Below are 27,669 nucleotides of genomic sequence, written 5' to 3' on the forward strand. Positions count from 1 at the left end.
AGTGCCAACTCCAGCTGAAGGCTATAGTGACTTGCCAGGCAAACTAGTTGAAACTCCTGGTGGCACTCTGGCTGGCACGCCTTAGCTGAGCCCCATGAGAGTGATGGAGGTGGTGTTGCTGAAATACATGGGGCACCTTGTATGTACCCTGAGGTCTGGCCAGGCCATGAACAATAAAAAGCAACCCAGAAATGGGAAATGGATGTGGGAAGGAATCTTCTTTCCCCCAGGAAGGACAATAGTGTTGAAAGAAATTCTGATAAAGAGTCAGCATTTTCAGGGTCTGGTTTGGGGCACTGGCTTATACAAAAGCATATATCACAAACAGTTCCAACGTAAGCAATGCAAGCCTGTGACTGAAAATACTGTTGGGACCTACACCCAAATATACAGGAGTGTGTAGAATTAGGTTGTGCCTGGCTTTCCATACTTTCCACCACCATGATCCCCCATCTTTACCTTAGGAAAGTGAGGCCAAGCACTGAGAACAAACACAAACTCCACAAAACAAGATAATGTCTTCACATTTCCCAGCATCCAGTACAAATGACTGAGTCTGATTTGGCAATCCATCCAACTCAAGGTTGTTTAAATGGCCACACCACAGCAGAGGGGGGCACAGCATGGGAGAATCATTAACTTAATCCTCCTGCCTTGTTTGTTTGATACAGCCTCATTCCAGTGCAAGTCAATAAAACTTTGTGCACTGACAGAGACAGCTTCCAGCACCTGCCAGCTGGGCCAAAATGCGGATTAGCAAAACTGCCTTTTTCTTTCTTTTCTTGCTCAGCTCAGGTAAGAGTCCTTTGCCTTCTGCTTTGCCCAGGTGAGATTGGAGCCAAACACTTGCAAGCTCCATTTAGTGAAGGTAGGTCCCCAAATCTCTGTGTCATGACCTACCTGGATGAGAGTTGCTGCTGGAGAAAGCAAGAGCTGTGGTTGCTCCAGTGTTGTGTTTGTTAGAGACACCAGAAGAGCAACAGCCTTGGGGTCTGTGTGGGGAGCTGGTGGCTCCCTGCAAACATGCCTCATGGGCAGAAATGGGGGCACCCTTGGAAAGCAGCCTAGCGAAGGCTTGCTACAAAACTCATAGCAGACAGTGACATTATTTTTTATCTCTCCTGGATTAGTACTGGTTAAATCTAGAAAGACACTTATGCAAAAGAAGAAATCAGTTTGCTCACATACTTTTGAATGTTCTGTTCAATTTTCATGTCATGTCTGGGTTTATAAAGACTTGATCTTTAGTCAGTATAATACACTCCCTGATGCACTGTAAAATCTATTGTATTCTTTTTTTAAAGTTTACACTTTGCAATGCTTTTCAGAGAACTAACATGACATTTTCTTTTCTGTTATCTAAGCCTCTGTCCATCTTTGTTGCCTTTTAGCTTATCCATGTCATCCAAAATCTCACATGTTTATTCATAAGCCAGCTGAAATAAATCTTTTTTTAATGGATACTGAAAGGTAATGATATCCAAAGTACAGCTCTTTGGACAAACATATAGTTTTTAAGATGAGTCAATAAAGTTTGGAAAGTAGTAGTTTCCTATTCTGGTCCTCTGCAATTCTGAAACAGTGGCCTCCATTAGCTTCAGAAAAAAATGACAGGAGAGGAAAAGCTTACTGAGTCTATCAGGAGAAATTTGTAGGCTCTTGGTGCTCCACATAGTCCTACTCCTAGCCTCAGTGTCAGGGCTTTCTTAAGATGTGGTTTTAGAGCATTGAGCCAACTCTGCAAAGAGTCACAGAAGATTGTCCTTAGGCAATTAATCATCTTACTTTCATTAGTCTTCCAAACACCTTGTAATTTATATGAATATGTGTCATATGGAAGTAGGTGATGGATGACCTATATGTCATAGAAATTAATTACACTGAAGTGATGTTGCAGTGAATTGACCCTAATTTGAGTGTTTGCATAAATGAAAGATGCATGTTACCTGTGAGAATGCTGTACAAGATGATGAATTTCCTGTGCCTATCAATAATAATCTAGCTTAAAATATGAAATATTTAATCATCACCTTTGTAATCTTGTAACCTGATGCTGTGTGTGGAATTAAACTTTTGTCGAGATTAGGAACAGAAACACAGAATCATTATACATGTAGAAGGAAAAAAAAACACAATTAGATGGCAAGCTTCATTGTGAGCAATAACATTTTAGAGCTAAGTGTTAAGTGTATTAGGGAGTACATCCTATATATCTTATGCACATGTAACTTTCAGATATAATAATAGTAATTGATTTACTAATTTAAAATCTTGGGTTAATTTATTGCAACAGAAATGCAGCTTGACAGTTTCATTAGTAAGTCTGCTCAACCTGTTACAACAGAATAATCGTGGGCATTGTAAAAACCTATATAGTAATGTTATGATTGTGGTTTCTTGCTCCAGCACAAGTCAGCTGAGGACAAACAACTATTCAATGACCAGTAAAACTGGCCACATGGGAGGTCACAATCTCACATCCTCTCAATTCATGCTTCTCCAGACTTCAGGCTTGCCTTCATCTTTCTCTGAGTGGTGTTCGTTTGACACCACTTAGTCTCTCTCTCTGGTCCCTCTCACTCCTGTTTCATACTTCATGTTCTCAGCTTCAAACCATACATAACTCCATTCAGATCTGCTTCTCTGCATCTCTGTTCTGCTGTTTTTTTCTATGATGTGTTACAGTCATAGAGCTGTGATGGTGTCAGGAGACAGAAATTGCCTCAGAGTTTATAATTTTTCACCCAGAATTACACAAAATAAGCCTTTATCTGTCAAAGCTACACGGAAAATGGGAGTCAAAGTCAGAAATCTTCTTAACTGCAGCATTCCCATTTTTTAATGTCCGATTCCTTTCCTTCCCTTGTAGTGAAAGGAGGCATACTCGATGACTATTTGAGAACAGATGGTGTTTGGATACTTACTCGAAATAAACAGCATTACAAGGCAAATAATGAAGAAGAATGTGCAGGGAGATGTGAAGCAGAAAGAAATTTTAATTGCAGGTATTTTCTGTTGAATCTTAAAACTATGTCATTGCGAGTGTCTGTATATTAATGATACTTTCCTACTGTTGCTCAGAACCAACAGCCACATGCTGCTGCAGCTCTGCCTGCGGAGTTGTTGCCTATGCCTGTGCCTTTACCTTGTGGCTTATCTCCACTCATAAATTACCACAAGGCCAAGGAAAGGGTGGATTTACGATGTTTTGCTCATTCTATAGTACATGCTGAAGTTCCTGCTTTTATCCAGTCTTATGCTGAGGGCTGCTTATGCCTCTTTAGCTGGATGCTCCCTTGTTTCACAAAAGAAAGGTGAGATGTTTCTAATTCATTGACTAACCTGAGCAGCTAGGATGCTCTTGATAATGTTTTGCCAATGCAGTAACTAGCTTCTCATGCAGTAACTTGTTCATGTAGTCATGCATCCTAAAAAAGTCAGCGACTTCAGAGCAGTAGAAACCGGTGTAAATGAATACAAGACAGTTCTAGTAAATTCATGATTTATAGAAAAATAATTGAGTTTAGTAATTTTAATTGAGTTAAAAGTACTGCTTCCTATGTAAATCCTGCTTCTCAATTTCAACAGGGCCTTCCTATTCACCAGGAAAAAGCTGCAATGTTTAACACTGGCTGAAAATACCAAAATGACAGTGGTGTTCAACAGTTCGGATGCAGTTCTTTATGAGAAGCAAAGTATGTATATAATAAGATACTACCCACGTTAAGCCTCTTTTAACTGCATCCTTGCATTCTCTGCTGCAGGTGGAGACAGTTTCAGTGAGGTGGACCAGCACCGATTTTGAACTGGGCTGAAACTGCCAGAGAATTTCATATCAAGGCTCCTTATATTTGAGCTTCTGTTTCACGCCTTTAGTCATATATTATTGGGAACAGGCAGAACAAACATACTCCAAAGCAAAAATCATGCATTTCTCTGCCCTTTAGGCATTTGCAGTCTTCTGCTTCATGGAGCTAGTGGAGTCCTTGCTGATACAAATTTTCAAGATTACAGCATTAGCTACTTCTATATACCCCTTCTCTAATATTCTGTGTAATAATTCTGTCAAGAATTATTTGACTGAAATATTTTATTGATTTATAATTGTGGGGAGTCTGTGGGTTTTTTGGGGTTTTGTAATTTTTTTTAAAGTTATAATCAAATATTCGTGTTTTCTGAGCTGCTCTGTTTATGCTTAATTCTTCTTGTATGCCAGGCTCAGGTAAGTGGCTTAGTTTTAAGACTATTTTTTGAATTAATTAATTAATTAATTCCTAAATTTTTAATAGATGCTATATAGCTGTGGAAATAAATAATTTTTTAGCTAGACTCTCTTCACTGGTTTTGTGGGAAGATAGATAACGCAGTCACAAACATTAACTTCAATGAGTCTTCCAGGAAAAGAAAGAACCTCTTACTAACTGATGTGCAAGGTGAATAATGAACCTTTCTTGTAAGAACACTTCAGTTTGTTTGAGAATACAATTATTTTCAGTGTCTTTACAATTCTGAAGCATTTGAAAGACATACAGAAAATTGAAACTCTGTGAATAATCATGGTGCAGGTCCTTTTTGCCATATCAAATTTTTAAAGAAAAAGCAATTCACATCCAAATTCCCAACTAATATAAACTGATACCATTCTGAGTACTTCTTTAACTTCTGCTGGAAATCTGGCCCGAACATAACAAGAAGCTAGAATATTAACATTTAAACACTTGTATCCTATGCCCATATGTTGCCTGATCTAGTCGAGACGTGGTGTCCCTGGCAACAGGGAGGCTGGATTAACATGATCTCTAAGGTCCCTGCCAGCCTAGGCCATTCTGTGACCTATGATCTATGATTCTTCTGCTACTAGATTGAATGATGGGTTGCCAGGTTCAAGACACTGGGTGGAATTCAGTTTGTAACAGACAACTTCAGTAAGTACTAGTTCAACTTCTAGCTGATTATCAACCAGTGACATTTTGTTCTCATGGTGCAATATTTGTTCCATGATGTCTTCTTTCTGTGCTAATGACAAATAGTTTTTCCCAACATTTTTTCCAAACTTGCAGTTTACATTCAACTCAGATGAATTACTAATTTACTAAAGCTTTTAAAGGATTTAAAACATACTTTTTGATTCTTGAGTGTTATTATGGTCAGATTCCTTCCTGTTTTTGAAGGCAAACCCACTGTTACAGTTGTGTTTATCAAAGAACTTTACCTCTACAGTTGTGTCCCCCACCTCAGTAACAGACTTCAGAAGACTAAAGCCTATGGAGAGCTCTTTTTCACTCTTATTTTTCACACATTTCTCATAGACCACTGATGTGTGAGTCACCCCTATGCAAGAATAACAAAGAAGGTTCAGCCAAATGATTTCTGGAACAAGTGAAATATCTGTACAAATAATGGGTGTAGCCAATGACTCAACAATTTAAATGTGATTTTTGGTTTGTTTTTTTTACTGAAGTCAAAATTCATTGGAATTTTCCTTTGAGGTTAGAACAGGATAAAGGAGAAGTATATACTGTGTAAATTCCTCTGCATGTATTGAAAGTGAATAGACTCATCCACAAGTCATTAATTATTAAACTGAAATTAGCACTTCTAAGGTAATAAATCCCATTGACTCTAATTTTATGCTGTCACAGGGGGCCAGCCAATAAGTCTTGCTTAAATTGTACAAATCAAACCAATATCCCTAACTTGATCAGGACACCTTTACATTGCTTACCATCACCCAAACTCTCCCAAAGTTCTGAAACATCTGAAAAGACACATCTGATTCTCATGTCAGCAGCAAAAGACTTGATTTTACACCCAGGAACATCTCAGGACAAGATGGTAACACTGCTTGACTTCTCTTCTTTCTTGTCAGCCTACCACAAAGCTGTTCCCTGGAAGTCAGACCTGATGCCTCCTGCCTCAAAGTTCATCTTAGTGACCTTCCTGAACACAAGTAATCTAGAAATTTAGTCAGAGCCTTCAGCTCTGCTGCTCATGTGCCCATTGGAGCCACTTTTTCTTGCAAAAAGAAGTGGCCTAGCTTGGCACCCGTATGTCTTGTTACTTCTTAGCCATAACTGAAACTGTAGAGTTAGATATGGCACTGCTCCCCTCTCTTCTCATACTCTTGGAATGAGAGTTTTTCCATCCTGGCCATGACCAGGACTGAAGGAAATGTCACCACACAGGTCCACTACAGGAGGAGACACTGTGTCTGGTTCCTCACATCGAGAGGCCAGCTGTTATGGCAGAGGGTCTCCCATGAATGGAGGCACTTGTCTGAGTGTCAGGCTCAGGACAAGGACGCTTACCTGATGTCCTTCTACGTGGTGAAACAAGTGTCCCACCTGGGAACAACAGGCAGCCACCTCTTTTGCCTTCACTGCCATCACTGTGTGGGCTGTCAGAGCAGACACAGTCATCTGCAGCCCTTCTGCTGAGTTACGTCTCCCTTGATGTGACTGGGAGACCTTTCCTGATCATTTTAGGAGTGGAGGCTGGCTCTTCTAAACTCCCACTGCAGACTAAGCAGAAATCAAATCTCCTTCATATTTAGCATCTACTTATGTCACTGAAAGCTGTCATCAGTCACTGCCACAGCTTGGACAGTAGCTTATGGAGACCAAATCTGTTCATGTGGAATCTATTTACTCTTTCCTTATTTTATCCTTGTCTAGTGGTGGTGGTTCTTTGAAACAACCCAACCCATATACCCAAGGCTTAAGGCAGATAGATACTAGCAGAAAAAAGGCATATGCTTCGCAGACTCTGCATCTAATAAGTCGTCAGGCATTATTTGCTCATCATCCAGCACTCTTACAATCTGCAGCAATTTTGGGGCTGCTTGTCTCATCTTCACCCTTATGCAGTCTAGGACACCCACCTTTGACATCTGAGACACACTGCCTCTCTTGGCTATACTAGTCAGCTCCTGTGGAGCCACTATGCAGCACGTTACCTCAAGGGACAATTTTACAGTGCCTGTTTTTTGGGGAGGTTGAGGTTTTTTTAGGTTTGTTTGATTGTCATGTTTTTAGTGGGGGGTTTTTCTCAAGCAGAGGATGCAGAGACATATTCATTCTGGTTTTCACTAGCAGGAATATTCTGCTGCAACTTACATGTACCACTGCCAACATTTTTGTGGTCTCTGGATAATCCAAATGGCAGCATTTGGTATCTGTTATGGCCCCAATGCACCTCAAATTGGAGATCTTTCTCAAAAGGCTATTAAAGTGCATTGCAAAAATGAGACTCACCTTCCTAGAAGCAACCTGATTAACACAGCATCACCTAGTCTGAACTTGGATTTGCAAATAAAGGCATTCAGTTTCCTTAAGCTTCATAAGAGTTTTCTGTCCCCGCCATGACTCCTCAGCACCAGTAAATAGCTGCTGTAAAACTCCTTTCTGCCGAGATATGATGGAATCTATTTTGCTTGGAGAAAGCAATCTCCAGGACATTTTGTGACTCTGCCACTCTCTTAGGTTCATGGTGACTGTCCATCTCATTTATGCCTGACTCACGCCTTGGAGTTTGTAACAGCTACTCTGGCATCAGTCTTTGCCAGAGCTCATTTTCCCTTGGATTGGATTCAAACTCCTTGTCCAAAACATCTACTTTTAAAATAAAAGATTCATCACTCCATGAGTATAAGAGTTTGTCCAGCTGTGCTGGGCCACCCAATGTTATGCTCTCACATTTTATCCTGCCATAGACATTTAAGGATCTGTATGCAGACCATACCCTGGATTATCCATAGTTATGAAGGGAACTCCATGAACATATACATCTGGCAGTTACAGTTTTACTTTTCTCATGATAATAGCAAAATCTTGTATGAGGTATCGTCTTTCTATGACAACCTCTTTTTTAATAGTAGGAATAATCTGCAGGGATACATAGATTTTGTGGGCTATGTTCACTATATTATGTTAAGACAGGTTTCCTTCCGCTTACACCCCCAAGAGTGCCTTTTCCTTTGGTTCTTATTGGCCTCTCAGAGTTTAAGAACCATGGTGTTTTTACTAGCTCAGTGGCCATCCAGAGTGCTTACCCTCTGGTAAGGGTAATAATAAAAGTTTTGGCACTTAGTCACAGAAACATTTCTTAAGAACTTGGTTAGAGACCTCCTTCTTTACAGAGCAGTTTCCTTAGTGAAACCTTAATTTTGTCTTGACATATAGTTTGACTTTTGATTCCATCTGTCTTTTGAGGAGCACAGACTATCAGGGTTTATAGACCAGGATAGCAAACTCCTGTACAGGACAGAAAAATAAAAGAGACTTTGGGTGTCAAATAGGAAGAAGGTATGTTACTAAAAATGCTGTTTAAAAGTGATCAAGTACCAAGGCCTAAATCCATGGTGGTCTCCATGTGTCATTTGAACTGGCAAGTTACCTGCCTGACTTTATACCTGACCCAGCTATACGGAGCCTTCACCCCATCTCCCCAGGTGTCAGATATGTCAGCTTTTTTATTTAGACAGGCTGAAATCATTTAGGAGGAGCCTGGCAACATCAGAAAGTCCATGGGCAAGGCTATCAACCAACGCTGGTCATGCTGGGACTTGCTACTGGTGTATCGATGTTGAATCAGCAGTAACAAGACTTTGGGGCACTCCAGTAGTACTGTGACAACTGGGCAGCAGCTGCCTTTTGGCAGGACACAGAGGACAGACATTTGTAGTCCAAACCACACACTATGATAACAGTAACTGTTGCAAGGTGTCAAGGCTCAACTTTTCCTACCAGATTGGTCTCCTGTTTGAGCTCTAACTTTCCTATTTTCTATCTTGGGGTTTAGGTTTGTGCAAATAAACTGCTGGAAGGGGAAAATCAGGGTCACTCCCCCAAGTAACTGGAGATTTTTCAGTGTGTGTTACCAATAAAACCATCATCAATGTGCTTTGCATTCTGTTTGCCTTGGAACCCTGCTAGAAAGTACTGGGCTAGAAGGAATCAAAGGTTTGGGGGGCACTTATGTGATAAACGTATTTTAATAAGTAAAAATTTTCTGGCTTGAAGGGCTAGTTGCATGACAACCACACAAAGAATCTCCAACTGCTGGTGAAAGACCTTCCTTTTTTATACCAGTAGTATGATAGTATAAGCATGCATTTTATACATGTCAAAACCAATTGTAACTTGTTATATCTGTTTTCTGACTAGATTTTATTAGCTTTATAAAAATGCCTCAGGAATTTACCTCTGTAGTTGCATAGTAGTTGGTAACTAATTTGTTTTAAAATACCTTATGGAATTATATCTGTGTTTTCATGTGCAAGAGGTTCAAAACATGAGTAAAACATTGTTCATCATAAACTGACGAATTTTAACAGCTGCAGATTCTCAATTTTAAGAGAGGCAATGCTGTCATTCCATTGTATTAACAAGGCCAATTCTATTTCAGTTTACTTTCTACAATGTAAAAGAGGGATTGGGAAGGACTACAGAGGAACAGAAGCCAAAACTCGGAGGGGTATTCCATGCCAGAACTGGGCGGAAAAAGCACCCCACAACCCAAAGTATGGCCTTATTTATATTTGTCTTCAAGTTGTTCTATCTTCCAAAAGTCCTCAACTTCACTTGTATAAATATTTTCCATTTCATGTTATCAAAGCCATTTGTCAGGTGGTTTTTAAAGACAGCTTTATCTTCACCTGTCTTCTTACTTTTGACTCTGTTGGCAGACAACTGGAATGATCTGTGTAAGGGAAGGTTGCATTGTCAGCTATAGAAGTTGCACCTAGGTGCTGGGCCTCTTAAGAAGATGAAATGCTTCTTCTATCACGATGAAAATTTTACTGTTGGTGACAGTGGGACTATCATTTCTCTTTTCTGTATGACGTGTGGGGGAAAAAAAAAAGCAGTGACATCTGTCCAGCTCTATTACCCCCTGCCTGCTGTCCAGACAGTCAAGAAGAAACATCCAGCAAAGTATTTAAGTGCCCAACTATCCCTCTCAGGCAGACTTTTCTCAGGGCTGACTGCCCTGAAGTAAGAGCAGAAACAGGAATCCCATTTTCTCTGATCTTCAGATCTTCGGAGTTTTAACTGTTTACAATTTAATTTTTATTGTTATTCTAATGAATCGTGGATGTGCTTGTTTACATCTTTTGTTTAAAAAACATTTAGTCTTCTCTAGCAGTAATGCTATAGGAAGAAGTCTAGGTTCACTTGCTTTGAAATCTCTGCAAATTAGAATCCAGTTCTGTCTCTAGAAACAGCCCACTTCTAAAGCAGCTGAATTAAAAAAAAATACGTGACAGAGCCGCAGGTCATAGTGACTGACTAGATCAGCTGGATGCAGGTGTTAAAGACAATAACTGTCTTTTGAGACTGTCATAGTCCTCACAGGCTGTAAGCTCACTTATCACTGGCAGCTGGGACCTAGGGAGAAGGCTACTAGTAATGGTAGTTGCAAAATGTTTTTTCAGATTTCATTTATGGGTTACAGTGGGGAAGGTTTATCTCATTTTTACTGTGAACAGTGAATAGAGCCCCTAGCTTGCTTGGCAACTTGCATGTTTCCCTTCTGCTCCACTAAATTACTGGAATTAAAATAGAATTTTAATCCTATTACAGGTATACACCCGAAAAACACCCCAATGCAGAGTTGGATGAAAACTACTGCAGAAATCCTGATGGAGATGAAAATGGACCCTGGTGTTACACAACAGATCCTGCTACCAGATTTGATTACTGTCACATCCCAGAGTGTGAGGGCCAGGTCACGCACACTGGAGAAGGTAAATTTTATTTTTCAGAGCAGGAGTGTTTGAGTAGGTAATATTATCCATGCTATTTGTTTTTACTTTAATATTGCAGCTTGATTTCAAATGTGAATTTAAATCAAACTGGAACTTAAGAAGGTTGCTCAATGCAAAGGTTGTTTTCTTAATTGCCTCCAGTTATCAGAGTAATACTGTAAATATAGAGGAACTGATCTTTTTTTATGGTTCACTGATATTGTCCTGCTTTTGCCCCTAGCAATTTATTTAATTTTGACAAGAGTAAAGATTTACCTAAGTACTGTGTTACATACAAAACTCCCATTGATATGAGTATATACAGATACATGACAAAGTCCTCCCTCCAAATGACGTGTGTCCCTAAAGCTTTATTCTTTTGTCTGGGCTATAATGCACAGTCTTCTGGATTCCTTTTACCATTAGCTGGAGCAAACCTCTCATTTCCTTTCCATATACTTTTCCCTGTATAAATCAGGACCAGAATTCATGAGCTGGTGAGAACCTTGCTTTGTTTTCATCCTGCCTAGGCCCTACAACGGAATGCATGCAGTGTAATGGTGAAGACTACCGTGGAGAAGTTTCTAGAACAGAGTCTGGGCTTGAGTGCCAGCGCTGGGATGCCCAAGAGCCTCATATCCATGGATTTACCCTGAAGCAGTGAGTCACGTTCAGTGCTAGATTCATTCCCACAGTGCCTGGGAGTCCCTGCCTGCAGCCAGCCTAATTGCTACGCCTGGCCATAGCTGACTCACAAGCTTCTCTTTCTTTTTGAACCTGCAGCTTTCCTGAGAAGGATCTGAAGATGAATTATTGCCGTAATCCTGATGGCGAACTTCGACCCTGGTGTTTCACTACCAGCCCTACTAAACGCTGGGAATATTGCAACATTCCTCGTTGCTGTGAGTCTGATTTCCTGAGATGACCCCAGAGGGTAGCTCCTCTCATAAAAATTATGAGGGAGGGGAAAGACAAGAAATCACGGTTCTGAGTAACCTGAAGAAATTCAGGGGAAAAAAAACAGGGAAAGTGCACATTAATAATCTCTCACTAAATTTCTGTTACTTAAAATCATGCAAGGTCAGTGAGGATGCAGATGTCACAAAGTGTGATAATGCAAAAGATGATGTGGAAACCCTAATTTGTCTTCAACCACTTTTCAATTTACCCAAGAGGTGGGGCATTCAGGTTAAATCAGTTGGTAGTTTTCAGCTGACCTGGTAACTCATGGAAAACACCTAAATTACCGTGGGTACATACTGTGATATTTTACTTGGGTGCAGCCCGTACAGCCAGCACTGTGTTTTTCTTAGCAGCACGTGAATCTTGAGAAACAAGTTCAGGCCTCAGGAGAAAAACGTGACTTGTCTGTGAGCTAGCTTAATCCATTAAGCTGACCACACTAAAACTGGACATTTCCAAAGCACTGAATAACAAGATTAGCATTGCCATTTGTAGAACTGGACTGCACTTTGAGGGAAAAAAAGTGGTTTTGTCTCTAGAGCTTGCTTTTTTATGCATCTGCACTTGCCAGTGCTTTAAGCAGCAGCATGTGTTTGCTAGCTGTAGTTTGCTTCAATGATAGATGGAAACATGACTCTTTATAGACTTCTGTATCATAAACTGAGTTGTGGAGTTTAGCATAGCATCTCTAGTTTGTTCTTAAATCTTAAAGACAGTTTAAGTAATAGTCTAGTCTTTTACAGTCTTATTTCTCTCCTTGGGAAATTCCATATACAAAGTATATATGAGGTATGCACTGCAGATTAATTTTCTCTCTGCTCTCGGCAGGTTCTGTGCCTCTCACTGTTACACTCACTCCCTTTGCCATTCCCCGCATGCCAGACTAATTCACTTCCTTGCACACCTCCTTCTGCCCCACTTTCCCAATTCACTCACTCCAGAATCTGTTTCTTCTTTCTCTCACAATTTCTTCTTGGCGTTTATCCTTACCCTTTCTACCCTTTCCACTCTACCCGTGTGTATTACATTAATGTGCTCCCTTTATCCCACTTGTTTTTACAAGACTATAGAGGACTACTCATTGCTTTTCCAGCTCTGCTCTCAGGGGACTGCAGGCACTGAATCTGGCTTGACTCAGCACGGTTATTAACTGACTTCTGTAGAAGGGCAGACACGGCACATCTGTCTGGCAGCCTGACTGCTTGTGAAAATGAAAATGTACAGTTGGTTCTGCCCTGGCTTTCAATCAATTCAATGTCACCTCTGCTGAAAGAAAAAAAAAACAAACTATGTTTGACATTACAGAATATAAAAGGGTTTAAAATATATATGAAAGCACTTGTTAGCAGCATTTTTCTTTTATTTTCTTATTTTTCTCTAAATCCTGCTACAGCTACGCACCCATCAGTTTCTGGCTTGGACTCCCAGTGTCTTTCAGGGAAGGGAGAAGACTATCGAGGCAGGATAGCCATCACTGAATCAGGAAATGCCTGCCAACATTGGAGCACACAGTTTCCTCACAAACATGGCTGGATTCCTGACAGATATCCCTGCAAGTATGCTGAGCCTCATTATTTTAACAAATATGAAACAGCATAGTTATTCCTTATGGACCCAGAGGCAGAGGCAAGAGTAGCCCAGGTTTTCTGCAGCTGTATTTATAAGCTGTTGCCTTTCGTCAGCTTTCTTTACTTCCATTCAGGTCTTAACATTTCTCAGCATTCCTTTTTTTAGCAGCTACTTTATTCTCACGTACTTGTGTCACCTGTCTCCTCCACATCCCACAGCTAAGTATTTACTGTTTCTATGCAAAAAAAAAGCCCTGGCTGTGTTTTTGGCACATTTTCAATGCATTGCTCTTCCAAATAGTGATGCTCCAAGATCCAAGATGCTCCAATACATCCCTGTGCTACAAGGTCAGAGGAGCTGGGTGTTATCAATGAGCAAGGGTAGCTGGGATTGACTAGGCTTTCAGTTCTGCATTTTGATCCTGTGGGTTGTGACATGGAGCCTGGGCATGCGAAACCCTGTCTATTATCTTAGGGCAGAGAGTAGCATGCACTGGTGCTCGTATGCACGCGCTTCCAGGATCAGTCTGTGACATCCAACGTTGTCTGGTTCTTACTGTAATGGCCAGATGCACCAATGGCTTGTGTTTTGAAGTCTGTTTTTACTGCCATAACTTAGCTTCAAAAAGAAAAGCAGGAAGTGTAAGTATTGGAAAATTCTTCGTATATTATCAGCATTTAGACTGTAAAATCGAAGGCTGTTGATTAGTCCCATAATAGTGGTGCATGAGGTAATTGATCTCCAAAAAGAGTAAATGTAGCCTCTGAGTTGAACTTTGCATGCAGTAGTTGTTAACAGCCTTGCATACAACTCTTCTGGATTCCTATGAGTAGTTTAAAGCCAGTGTTTCTGTTTCAGGGGCTTAGAGGAAAACTACTGCAGAAATCCTGATGGAGAGAAGAGGCCCTGGTGCTACACCCTGAACAGCAGCATTCGGTGGGAATATTGTGAAATTCCCCAGTGTGAGGGGACGGAACAAGAGATTACTGGTATGAATCATGGCTCGTGCTTGAGATAAGGACTTAAAAACAGTGAGAGATTTATTGTTTCTCATAGTGAATGTGTTAAAACTTGTTTCAGTCACTTTGTCACTGTTGTTTATGCAGTTTTTCTGCTTGGCATGTTACAAAACCTGCCAAATTTTGGACTTCAAGTGGTTTAGGAAATGCAGTGAAGGATGTAAACAACCAGCTGACCCAACAGAAGAATTACAGTATGAAAGACATTTATTTTTTTATATTCCTTTTTTCACAAAGGTGGGGCATTTTTTAGCAAGTTAATTGAAAAAAATTAAAAACAGGCTTAAAGAGAGGAAAAACTGCTGAACACAAGGAAGTACCATTTCTGGAAAGTAGCCACAAAAAGGAGGACAGGAACTTCCAAAGTAATAAAAATCTCATCTGAAACATCCATTCATTTAAACAAAAAAAAAAAAAGAAGAAATTCGTAATGCAGTCAGAAGGATAAGATAGAGATTAAAGTTTGACATAATGTCAATTTTAGAACTCTATCAGGGACAAAATTACTAGCATCTAATCTATGAGGTTTTTTATGTGAACTTACGATCTTTAATCCAAATATGCTTACATCTACCAACATGAAACTGAGTGGTGAACCTTCCATGGAACAACATCTAACATGCAAGGGTAATCTGTGAAAGTTTCCTAAATATCTTTGAAAATGCCCTTCTGCTTTTCATACTGGCCGCGATCCTTTCACTGACTATATAAATCAGTCATCTGGGTTTTTGGGTTTGACATTTTCTTGTGCCAACTCAGTAAGAACATAAAATCATGATGCAGAAGACCAGTTGCTGTTGTTTGCTGCAGATGTACCGATGCTCGTTCCCCTGCTGGAGGAATGCTACCGAGGCAAAGGCCAGAGTTATCGTGGCACAGCTTCCATCACTGCATCAGGAAAAATATGCCAGGCTTGGAACTCCATGTTCCCACATAGGCATGAAAAAACCCCGGACAGATTCCCAAATGCGTATGTTTATCTCGCCTTTTCTTTTTTATCTGACAATGACTCTTGCTGATTATATTATCTTTGCACATCCGTGCTTTAAAACACTGCCAGGAAATGTAACCATAAAAGAAAACTTCTCCAAGATGTGGAAACATTTACTATAAGTCTCATTTTTAGAAAAACTGTGTTTTCTTCATATATAAATTCTGAATAAAATACAGCTGTGTTCCTCCACTTTTAAATCCGGGCTCCTGTAACCAGCACCGGGAGGCGTGTATCCAAAGTCCAGGCATCTACTGAAATATGCCTTTTATTTATAAATTTGAAACTTTTGTGGTGGCCTTTCTATGTATTTCGTTTGGGGAGAACAGAGCATTTATGCTGCAAAACACACAGTCAGAAATTATTAGAACTACCATTCAAATGTTGGAATTGGGCACCCAGAATTGCATGCTCTGAGTTTCCCCCCTTGGTTTGTCTTCTTCAGACTAACTAAACTGGAACAGCAATAACTTAGAAAGCTAATCTTAATTACTAATGTGCCAGTAATAAATGATGATTGTTAGGAAACCCATCAGTTCTTGATGTGTTACAGGTATAAGCAGAAAGGTTGATACTTTCCTATTTTTTTGCCTTTTTTATGATGTCACCCTAAATAATTATATTTTTTAATAAAAAAAGGTCATATTTTGGCATCAAAATACTGATGTATTGAAACTATAACATCCTCAGAGGGGATGCTGTTTTTCACAAGTGTTAAAAAAATTAAATCAGGTTGTGAAAATGTGGAATGAAACATTGTGGAAATGAAAAAAAAATGTGGAAAGAAAACATTTCATTTTTTTTTATTATTCCATGGCTGTGCTGTGATTCAGGATGGGGAAATATTGGAACTCTGCAAATTACTGAAGAGAGAAAAATCTACTTCCTCCTGCTCCACCAAGCAGAGGCATGGAATTGCTCCCACTGAATTCAGTAGAAATAGGGTTTCTGGGCGGTGTGGGGGAACCACTTGCATAAGTATTTATTTGCCATTCTTCTGAATATGGGAAAGAACCCTTTGTCATTTAAAAATATAAATTCTGGAAAAGCATAATTGCACAAAAACAGTATGGATCTTCCTGCATATTTATTACTAATACATTCACACAGTTGTTTATGCTTATGTATATATAAATAGAATTAAATTATTGACATATCAGGCATTTATTTTGTTACTCAGTGCATTGAGATAGTAGAATTTAAGCCAGTAGTTGAATTATGTTTCCTTTTGATAAATATATTCATGACTATAAAGTGCATGTGAAATAGAACTCTCCACTCATATCACAGCCATAAATGTGTTTGCTGGTAATACTATACCTGGCAATAAATAAAAAATTAACAAATGTATTTATCTCTGCACAGTACAGATCAACATCCTTTTGGCAAGGTATTCCTATGATTCCTTTTCATCTTCTGCCACATAACTATTATACTTACTTTTGCAGGGATTTGAGGGGCAACTATTGTAGAAATCCAGATGGTGACAGGAGCCCATGGTGTTTCACCACTGACCCCAATGTGAGATGGGAGTATTGCAATCTCAAGAGGTGTGATGATCATATACAAGAGCTGGCACCAAATGACCCCCCTGAAACAGCAGCACAAAATGTTGGCCTGATTACGCCCATCACATCTGGTAACAGCTGGCTATAAGTGTCATCTCCTGTAGAGTCTGTGGGTAAAGGAAATATTAATCTATCAAAATTATTCTTGAGTAGTGCTGCAATATGACAATCACATCCCTCCCCCAGCTTTCAGATCTGTGCTGTTGAATTTTACAGCAAGTACTCTTCAGTCAGTTCATATGCTGTAGCCTATATCATTTTACAGTGCCTTCTGTAGGATTTCTTTTTCATCTAGAGGAACAAGAGGAAAATAGACATTTCTAGTGTTTCTTTAGCTGTATGCTATCAAAATGTCACAACGAATGTTGTTTTTATAGGAGTTTTCTTGTGCTGTGCTTTGTGTTTTGTGGAGGTTGACCTTAGCTTATTGTGTTGTTTGTAGGCAACGAGGTTTTTCAAAATATAGGCACCAAGAGAAATAAGTTTTTGATGTATCCTGCTTCACTGCTTCCATTAATAGTCCATGTTGGTCAAAGTGGTATGACTTTTCTGAATATAAAGCAGAGCTTTCCAAGAACTATTAACTTTTCAAAGAAAGGTGGCAGGGACGGATAAAAGATGCATCTCTAAATGGAGCTTTGTCATCTTACTCATGTGCAGCCAAAGAACATACCTGAACAAAAATTACTCTTTCAGTATAATGGGATGTTAACTCTGAAATACACTTCTCTCATGGAAGGTGCTTACTGATACCAACTTGGCAAGACTCTTGGAGACTTTTCAGATATTTGCAACATCTTTATGAAAAAGTTTAGCCTGAAGGTCATAGAAATTTTTTCCAGTTCAGTTACTCTATACATCCAGGAAGACAAACTGGGGGAATCACATCACAGGGTATATTTTTGTCTCTCTGCTATAGACACTAGAGTGTGTGCAAGTTCAAATGGTACTTAATCTGGCTTGTTTCTGCTTACTACCCACACATACAGATTCAGAAGCTAACAATGATTTCCTTTTCCTCTTTTTTTCACAGACTGCATTCACGGTAATGGTAAGAACTATCGTGGCACAGTAGCGAAAACTGGAGAGGGCAGGACTTGTCAAGAGTGGGCTTCTCAGAAACCTCATAGCCATAAATATTTCACTCCGGTGACTCATCCAAGAGCAGGCCTGGATAAAAATGTAAACAGCTTCTAAAGCCATTGGTGCCATTGAACGTTGTCTCCTTTCTCCGGGAGCCCTCAGTAAACACTTTGTGTTAAGTCTTTATAAACCATGTTAAGCGTGTCTGGTAGTCATCACATTGATAGCCCAGACCTATAATGACATTGAAGAGGGAAGCATGCATTTTACATTACTCAGGAATTTTTTACTTCAAGCACAGAGGTACCCCATGGGGTTGACACTGAGAAGCAAGCAGCACGAATGAAATCTACAGCTCTTCCCTGATTTCTGCGAACTCCAAAGCGATGCCTTTTGCTGCTTGTCACAAGCTAAGCACCCTTCTGGCAAATTCTCAGAGCTGACCTAACTTGCTGTCAATGACTTTAGGGGAAGAAGGATTAGGCCACCAGCAAATGTTTCAGGCATTTAGTCATCATGTCAAACTTTACTTCTCGTGAGGCAAAAAAAGCCCTAGACCTAGGGTGAGTCTTGGTGAAGAAAATTATAGCAATTTTATCATATTTTTCTAACTTCACTTAATAGGTTGAAGACACAGAAGAGAAAAAAATTGGGGATCAGAGAAAACAGAAAGCATTTAACATCCAGTGAAAAAGTAGTTTTGGGAAATAATTCAAAGTTTTAGTTTAACACTTGTATAAGAACATCCACTTTTAGACTTCTTCATTCTGTGGCTAAAATTTGGAGTCTTCATTCTCTGTTTTTGTAATTATTACAGTATTGCAGGAATCCTGATGGAGATGAAAATGGTGTTTGGTGCTTCACAACAGACCCAGAAAAAAAATGGGAATACTGTGAAATTCCACGCTGCTGTAATTATCCTTAAAGACTTTTCTGTCCTCCCTTTCCACAACTATATGTGTTACAAAATGTTTTCAATCTAACAGTAAAAAACTCCAGTAGGTAGTAGCTTTTGAATTGAATTTAGTTTTATATGGAAGTTTGACAAAATCATGCACCTGCAATAGTCATCCAAATTTTAGATAACCTAGTGCTATGAATCAGCAGTACAATTTCATAGACAACACCCTGTGTGCTCTTTATTATAAGTTGCTAGCTGAATTTGAAATATCCAATGAAGCTTTGAAGGGGGATATTCCTTCTCTGGAGTCCACTAACACAGGAGAGGATTTCCTTGATGTTCATGTTAGTCTTTCTATGAACTTTGTGGCAGGACTAATGCCTTGAAAACCTGCCTATACACTTTTTCTGTTAGTTGGGAGCACCAGAGATTACAATCTTTGAAACCCTTTTCATTCTCTACTGATTTGTTTTTTATTCTTATCTGGATGTTAGGATAATCTGTGGCTAAATATTTTGCCTTTCATTTGGGGTAAGGAGTGAATTTGGTCTTGGATATTTTTCTTAATTCTTTTTTTTCTATTTTGGGATAGTAATCAGTAAACTGAGCAGGTGCAGTGTTTGTTGAAAAATTCATCAGGAAAAGAGTTCTTACGTTTTCTGGTGCCCTGGCAGTGGGCATCATTAACAGCTCTAATGTACCGGGAGCACTGCTTTGCGCACCTTGACTGTCATCTTATTTGCTTTGCTCTTCCCTTCCTTGCCTGTGTTTTGATAGATTTAAGAAAGAAATATCAGGAAGGGACATGGAAAAACTATTACTTCTTCATTTCTTGTAATATTTTTAATACAGTAACATCTAGCGGCCAGGTCCCTGCTCTCTTGGACAATGGAGCAATACAAAATAGGCAGGAGTGATCACTCCCTCAAATACATGTTATTCTTCCTGCTGGCCTTTTAATGTGTTCCTGTAAGCAGCAATGCATTATCATTATACACAATCATAATGTGCAAGCAAAAAGAATAAGGAATAATGTACAAGTAACACATGATACAGCTGTGAAAATCCATTCCCTGGAACTTCTCTGGTGGAGTTTTACTTTAAGATCTAATCTGTTTTCAAAACAGCCTTTGAATACTAGATTTTTACATTAAGGTGTAAGGGAACTTTAGTCGTTGATAAGTTTATTAATTGTCTAATGCTCGAGCTAACAAATTTAACGTCTATAGCACCATATACGGCTCTGGAAAGAGTTACTTAGATCCTTACTGAGCATCCAAGCTAAATCCATTTAAAAAAGTTCAGAGACATTTGGATAAGCAAGAAAGTAGAGTAAGCAATGTGAGAGCAAAATTGGACTATTTTATGAAAAGGGACAGTGGCTCAATTTTATTTTTAATCTAGGGATTGTTTTGAACTCAACCAAGATGTAGAATATAATGTTTTAAAGGATTTAGAAATTGTTACTATTGTCTGGGCAATAAACACTTGCAGTTCCTTTAGCACTGTTTTCCCTTCAGCTTCGCTGCAGATTTTCTTTTGAGGGTGGGGCTCTTTATAGTTTTACTTATGTTATCTGATTACATCCAAATATTTGACATAGCTAACAATTTTTGTCCAGGTAAATTAATATTTTATCATGTCAAATGTGAAATATTAGCCCTAGGTATAAATGCTGAAGGTAATGATAATGTAATGGAGTCTAAAGATTCTAATTGTTCCTTTACCTTTAGTTTCTATTAGCCAACTTAAAGAGTGAAAGCCTAAGGAAGATAAAAAATGTCTTATGCCTTTCTCTTTTCATCTGATTGCACTGTGGGTGGCATTACAGAACTGCCTGAAAATTCTGCATTGTAACTTTTTTTTTTTAATTCTGTAGCTTTTGAGCATGATTGTGGAAAAGTCCCAATGAGACATGAGCGAATCTGTGAGCGATATAACATGTGTGACTCATCTCCGGGGTCTTGGCCTTGGCACATCAGTCTCAGGATGAGGTACTGGTATGCCAGACTGTATCAACATCCGTGAGCACCAGGGTTTCACAGGGATCAGGTGTTAGAAAGAGACTAGCAGGAAACAATGCAAATGCTTCTGGAGACTGGCCTTGGTCTCTCTATAAAATATCTCAGCGTGTAAAATAAACTGTCGTCTGTTTTTTTAGAAATAATGTCCACAGAGAGCTACTTAATCCCAAACTCCCTGCTTTCTCTTGAATCTCTAGAGGGAAATGTTGAATTACAGATGTTAAATACACCTTTAATTATTGAAATAGGGAGGGAATAATTCCTGCTTGGGATAGTGACAGTTAATTGCATTCCCTGGTCAGTAATATAAGCCCAGGAATATAGCCACCAACCTGCAATGTGTATGAATGGATTTTGATAATTCCTTTTCATCCAGCATCCAGTCTAGTTCAAATGTAAATTGATGCTGTGCCCACTCTGGTTGTCTTAGAAGCCATAGAAAGATCATCATGTCTTAGTTTAAAACACACTCTATGCACAGCATTTCCACAATCACAATAGGAGCGATTGAACAGGAGATGAAGAACTGCTTACAGAAAGGCTAATGAAAATTTCTGTAGAGTTGTTGATAGTCATCATAATAAATATTATCCCAAGAAACATTAGAAGATCATAGTAAGATTTATTTAAAGAACTAGTCCAATGCAACCCCACAAATCAGGATGATGTATCCTGTTATTAAATCCTCATCAGGACAAACCTATTACATCACAAGTGAAATTGTTAGGAAATGCAATTAGTTTTGTTAAATTCCTGAAAGCAAGAGTGAGCCGTTGCAAAAATTTCACCTGGGTGTCAAATTTCTTTTCACATGTCTCATGTTCTGGAGCAAATAAAGCTTGTCCTTTGAAAAATCTGCATTTGATTTCTCTTGCCATTGGCAAAAGACAATCTATGGCTGGTAAAAGGGGTATGTTGCTAGTTTGCTAATATTTTCCACCGTGCACAGTATAGATGGTGGAGAATTGACTATGCAGTCTTAAATGAATGTGATTGTCTTCTCTATTCTAGTACCAATGTGCACCATTGCGCTGGCGCTCTGATACATCCACAGTGGGTCCTTACTGCAGCTCAGTGCTTGCAAGAGTGAGTATTTGCTGGAACAAGTGATAGGCATCTCCTAAATCTGCCTGAGAAAATCAACAGAGGAGCAAGATGTACTGAAAAAGGCCCTTTCTTTACTCCTTATTTCCTATCTGTCTTACCAGCAAGTTGATGTTTATCTTCTGCTCCTGTCTCAATCAAACAGCAGCAGAACACAACAGAAGTTGCTTCTTTTGTCTGCCCTCTTCTTCACCCCAAAGCAGTCCAGAAAGGATGCTAATGATATGCTGGCGCTAACTGCACTTGGAAAAACTGTGGCTAGCAGCTGATCCTTAGGGCTTTAGGAGTTATGAACACTGCAAGAAGGTGTGACATTATTTACAGCCCATGGGATTTTTCACTGTCATAAAAATCAAACTGTTAAAAAAGCTACGTTTTCCTTCTCCCCCAAACATAAATGAGGGCACCAGCCTGAGCATCTTGTTAATTGTGGATCTCCAGGGAAATCAGTGAATTTTGTAAGAATGACATTCCTGATTCTGTGTATGGATGTATAACCTTGTCATTGTCATTCTTCCAGGTCAGAAGAACCTACTTCCTATAGGGTGTTTCTTGGGATACAGAATCTCAATGCAATAGAGTCATCCCTGCAAATCCGAAGTGTTCAGAAAATATTAAAGGAACCAACTGGAGCAGACATTGCTTTGCTTAAGTTGAACAGGTACCATTTCAGTCCAAGTTTTCCACCCATAATAACTTTATTCTGAAGTCACAAGTTAGCTTAGCATGGAGTTAACTCTCAGGGGTGGTTGTGGGTGGTATGAGAGAGTGTGAGAGTCCCTTCAGGTGTTAGCATAGGCATCTGTTCAAGAGTGACGTCACTGGCAGAACCCCTGTGAACTTCTCACAGAGCTTAGGGAAGGCAAGGGCCAGTTAGGATGGGAGGAATTGTCATGGGGGATTCCCACTCACCATCTGCTAAGAAGGAGCTCCCCTGAAGTAGAGAGGGTGGAGGCAAACTGAAGTGGAGTTGTGTTTGGAGGATATTCTGCTTGGAGGCTTTTCCTGCTCAGCTTTGAGGCCTGTGAGTCCCAACTGAAGTTTTGGCCAGGAGACACCATAGCTTCTGCATGGAGCAAGTAGAAGGATCCAGTTTACCTGGCAATGGTTCAGTCCAGGCCACATATATGTTTCATGAGCTGCAGACTTGGCAAACAGCTCAGTAAAACCAGATCCTGTCATGTGATATAGTGAAAAAACTCTTATGCATAACTGTACTTGCCTGAAGCCCTCTTTTGTGTCTTGCTTAGATGTCTGAGCAGTCTCAGGAACTGAGAACTGTGTGTGGTTGTCTATCGAAAGGAGGTTTAGGTTGGATCTCAGGAAGCACTTCCTCATGAAGAGGGTGCTCAGGCATTGGGATGCCCTGCCCAGGGAAGGTGTGGAGTCACCGTCCTTGGAGGTGTTTAAGGAGCAGCTGGATGTGGCACTTAGTGCCCTGGTCTCGCTGATGTGATGGTGTTGGGTCATAGGCTGGACTTGATGATCTCAGAGGTCTTTTCCAGCCTCAGTAATTCTGTGATTATGTGATCAATTTTCAGGAGTTCTTTCAATAAAAATGGACTTTATTAAGAATGAACTAGATGAATTTCATAGAACCATGTGAAAGTGAAGGTTTGAGATAAACATCTTGGACTTCAGAGGGCTGGAGGATAGTGTTCAAAAGGATAATGATGACTTCGGTACAACTCCAGCTTCAGCACAGGAGCTAGTTAGCATCTCTCACCCTCCTGGACTGCTGTGATCATGTTTCATTCAGATTTTTGTGTTGAAGAGATCTTTATTTTAAGATAGGTCAGAGTCAGTTCCCTTGATCTCTCATTCTTTTCAATTTTCTTTGAGCTCACAGCCCTAGCATGGCCTGATTAGAAACAGAGTGATTTGTTAGTGCTTTTTAATTGGACATCAGAGATCTCACTACCTGTCACATCACATGCCTTCTAAATCATTCAAGGCCTAAAAAGAGATTTTTAAGGTTCATTTTATCCTGACCAATCTCCTCAACTTCATTCAAGTCCTTTTACTCTGTTTCACAATCAGAACTAACCTTTACAGGATAGGTTCCTGACAGTGGTAGATCTCCTTTAACAGCTTGCTCATACATACTTTCACCTTATCAAAAACTGTTTGCACTTGTCTGATGCCTAGAGTGATATATCTCCCAGAAGCCACCTCATCTTTTCACATCTACATCTGAAAGTCAGTAAAGAATTGGACAATCAAAAGAAAAGATTCCCCTATGCAACAGTTTCATCTTCTGCAGAACCGCTTCCCAGGGCCCTGTCCACTCTGTATCGGCTTTATTCCAGTTCTGAAGCCTCCAGGAAAATGTTGTGATAAGGAAGGAGTTTATTTTGGTACTTTACTGAGGTGATAGACTTAGTAATATGTGAGATACTGCATGATGTCACCTAGTTATATCACTCACGTAATCAGAGGAGAAAGGAATTTTCTGTAACATCAGCTGAGTCTGCTTATTTACTCATTCATCCATCCTTTCCCTCTCCTGTGAACTTCTTGAAAACATCCATGACTTCTGAGGCGGGGATGATCTGAAATAAGTCAGGCTCATACCACCTGCAAGGGTTGCTAGGGGCTCAGCTTGGGCTTGTGCATGGTCTTATGCACACTGCAGGAGTAACCGGAGATCAGCGCCCTAGCACTATCCGGCAAACACACTTGCACTGTCACTGTGCCCGCAAACATTCCCAGAGACTTTCAGTTGCTGTAAAGAACCTCTTTTTTCACTAAGTGACTAGACACCACCTTACAACCATCTATATGATTTTAAGACACCACCAGCTTCTCCACCCTTCCCCATGCCATTTCCATGCAGAGCTTTCTGAGTATGAAGACTGAACAAGCTGATGTGTAATTTTTCTAAGGATCTTTTAATTATTCTTTGTTTGTTTTCCAGTCCTGTAACAATTACTGACCATGTAAAACCAGTTTGTTTGCCTGAAACTGATCTGACGGTAGAAAGAAGTGCAATGTGTTTTCTAACTGCCTGGGGAAAAGCAAGAGGTAAAGCATATTCGGTGCAATTGAAAATTTAGTAAGGTTTTCAAATCCTATCCCAAAATATGTGCACGCTTGGGACCTGAAAACCATATTTTACTAAAGATTTGACTAAGTCAGAGGTCACTAGGCAACATAATTATTTTTATTTATTTCTCTTGGAGCTTGATTTTTCCCCCTCATTGCTCACATGAAGTGAATTCACTAAACAAGAGAAAAGACAGAGGAGAATTAGACTTTACCACCTTTTATCGCTGTCTATTTCAGTCTTTCTTCAGCTTAGTATAAACTATATTTGAACAAATAAGGACAATGCTCAAATAATGCCATTGCCTTTAATTTTAATCTTCAGATACACTTTTTTTTTAACATCTGAATAGAGCTTGCACTTGCCTTCTTGTAGTCTAAATATTACTGTCTGCATAGACGTCTTCAGGGACCTACATTCACTCCAAACCGACAGGATATCTGGGCAAGCACCAGCCTTAAGACCTTGTATCTGAGATGGCATCCTGGGAACCGTGAAGTTTTTGGGATGGAGTCACTTTGGAGGCACAGGCAAAAAAAGAGTTCAAGCTGAAGTAAAACCCTTACCGGAATTTTGTTCACAGTCTGGCATTGAAAACCAACCATGTGGTCACCTGCTGCCCAGCTCTTGCTCCATTTATGTTGAGGGTTGAGAACACCCAGCCCTCTTTTACCCACTTTTGCTGAAGCCTGAGGTGATTCCTCATCCCTGCGGCTTCCAGCAGGCATCTGCACCTGTCAGTCTTAGCTCCCACATACACGTTTTTGACCTTGCTGAGCTACGTGCACAGGATGTCCTTCCCACCCTGTTTGCCATACAGCACGATATTCACACTCCATTAATACTTGTAAAATGAAGCAAATGGATTCTTCTTTGTGTGTACATTCGACGAATTTTTAAAATAAATAAATAAAAGTGGACAGAACATGTCCCTGTCTCCAAGTTTCACCATAAAAGCCTCCAACATAGATTGCAACCTTTTTGCCCTTCTTGTGTAATTTAGCTACAAAACTGATACTATGAAAATAATGCTTAAGAATAATAACTCTCCTATTAGTGTAACTCATCAGCATTATAAAGAAATATCTTTTTGCAGCACAGATAGCATTTGCTGACTCTCTTCTCACCTTTTTTCCCTTCCTGACCTTGCTTTTTTTTTTTTTTTTTGACTGGCTTGCCACAGGGTGGCAGCTGTTTTCTATGTTATAGTGATCACAGCCACAAAAAAAATGATACAGGCTACACTTTTTCTGGAAGTGGAAAAGAAAGGTGGAAAGAAACGTCAGATCATTGTTGCCTTTAGATAGCGGGAAAGAGGGTCCTGCCATGTCAGGCAACTATTTCATTAAACTGTGTTTGGGAAGAATTTGGCCTTGGCATCAGGAAAATCCTCCTTGTCTGGAAAACCCTTGAGGCCTGAAGGAATTAAATTAATGTAAAGTAAATCCAAGCTAACGTTTTTTCCCCTGAAAGAAGCTATTGCTACTGCACCATAATAAAACCTACAAACTGACACAATGGCTCAGAATACTAAGCACCTGGTTTTATTTATTTAGTAAAGAAGAATAGCCTCTGCTTGTTGAGAGTCAGTATGATCCAAGTACAAAAAATTTGAAAGATTTAACAAGGTCATTCAAGGGGCTCAGAGACTGTAGTAGAGCTGGGGACTAATCCCAGTCCTTTTATTACTCAGACTTCACTGGATCACAATGCCCCAGCTACCATTCATAACTGTTATATTTTCTTGGTTGTTCACAAAGGTACCGATGCAGACAACAGATTAAAAGAGGTTGAATTACCTGTGCTTGAAAACAGAATATGTAATCGACCTGAATTTCTGAATGGAAGTGTCAAAAATCACGAATTTTGTGGTGGATTTACTTTTGGAAGCATAGCCAACTGTGAGGTAAGAATAATCTATCCTTGAATGCAAGCAAGTCAAATGACAATTTGCACTTTCAAGGCTCAGAAATAGCTTCAGCAACCCAAGGCTTCTGTGTGAAGCATAAGAACTGATATATATAGCATTTTTCCTTCACTCACACAGTCAATCAGGATAGCAGGAAAACTGTGTAAGGTAATTTCGCCTTCCTTTCAGAAATGTGTGCCGACATTTTCTACTCCTAGTAGTCTAGTGTTGTGAATACCCCACCTCACCTGAAATAATATACTACCTGGACTTCCCTTTGATCCTAGAGACAGAGGGGAAACCGTGACTGTTTCTGGTGCAGCCTGGAATTGTAACATATCTTTATTTAATCCATTGATTGCTAGATTTTCAGACCAGGGGAATGGCCTGGATGCTTAGAAACAACTTTTCTCCCAGTTTTTTACTCAATACGTCTAATAAGAGACTCTTTGTCTCTCCACAGCCCTCGCCTTAGTCATATTTTGAGGCCTTAAGAGTTACCACAATATTATTCCCACCAGTATTTTGCTGTTTGCATGTCTAGTGTCTCCTTCACTAGAGAAGTCACCTTATTTCTTTCCCTCCACAGGCTGAAGTTGGAGGACCTCTGGTCTGCCAAGATAAGGACAGATTTGTCCAATATGGAGTCACCTCTTGGGGACTGGACTGTACCCAGCCATCAAAGCCCGTTTTTGTCAGAATTCCTAGTTTTGCTTCTTGGATCAAGAATGTAATAGTTGCCCACTGA

General features: G+C 39.7%; 1 protein-coding gene across 1 annotated transcript; it reads left to right on the plus strand.

Moving 5' to 3' along the window:
• Positions 1 to 746: 746 nt before the first annotated feature.
• Positions 747 to 27,669, plus strand: LOC104267852 (plasminogen-like). The gene is made up of 19 exons (XM_009873365.1): positions 747 to 795; positions 2,870 to 3,005; positions 3,589 to 3,695; positions 9,406 to 9,520; positions 10,581 to 10,744; positions 11,239 to 11,404; positions 11,528 to 11,646; positions 13,101 to 13,263; positions 14,135 to 14,265; positions 15,106 to 15,265; positions 16,735 to 16,925; positions 17,888 to 18,036; positions 18,755 to 18,848; positions 20,718 to 20,832; positions 21,874 to 21,948; positions 22,487 to 22,627; positions 24,884 to 24,990; positions 26,773 to 26,918; positions 27,511 to 27,669. Exons 1-19 carry the CDS (start codon positions 747 to 749, stop codon positions 27,667 to 27,669), a joined length of 2,487 nt encoding a protein of 828 aa, XP_009871667.1.

This window comes from Apaloderma vittatum, unplaced genomic scaffold (genome assembly GCF_000703405.1).
Source record: "Apaloderma vittatum isolate BGI_N311 unplaced genomic scaffold, ASM70340v1 scaffold8637, whole genome shotgun sequence".
In the NCBI taxonomy this organism is placed as follows: Eukaryota; Metazoa; Chordata; class Aves; order Trogoniformes; family Trogonidae; genus Apaloderma; species Apaloderma vittatum.

What these genes read in the sequence shown, in the direction of transcription:
- LOC104267852 (XM_009873365.1), top strand. Translation starts at nt 747, where the DNA reads ATGCGGATTAGCAAAACTGCCTTTTTCTTTCTTTTCTTGCTCAGCTCA. An exon ending in AGTTCTTTATGAGAAGCAAA is followed by an intron (nt 3,696 to 9,405) that starts GTATGTATATAA and finishes ATTCTATTTCAG; the next exon opens with TTTACTTTCTACAATGTAAA. An exon ending in GAGCAGGCCTGGATAAAAAT is followed by an intron (nt 18,037 to 18,754) that starts GTAAACAGCTTC and finishes TAATTATTACAG; the next exon opens with TATTGCAGGAATCCTGATGG.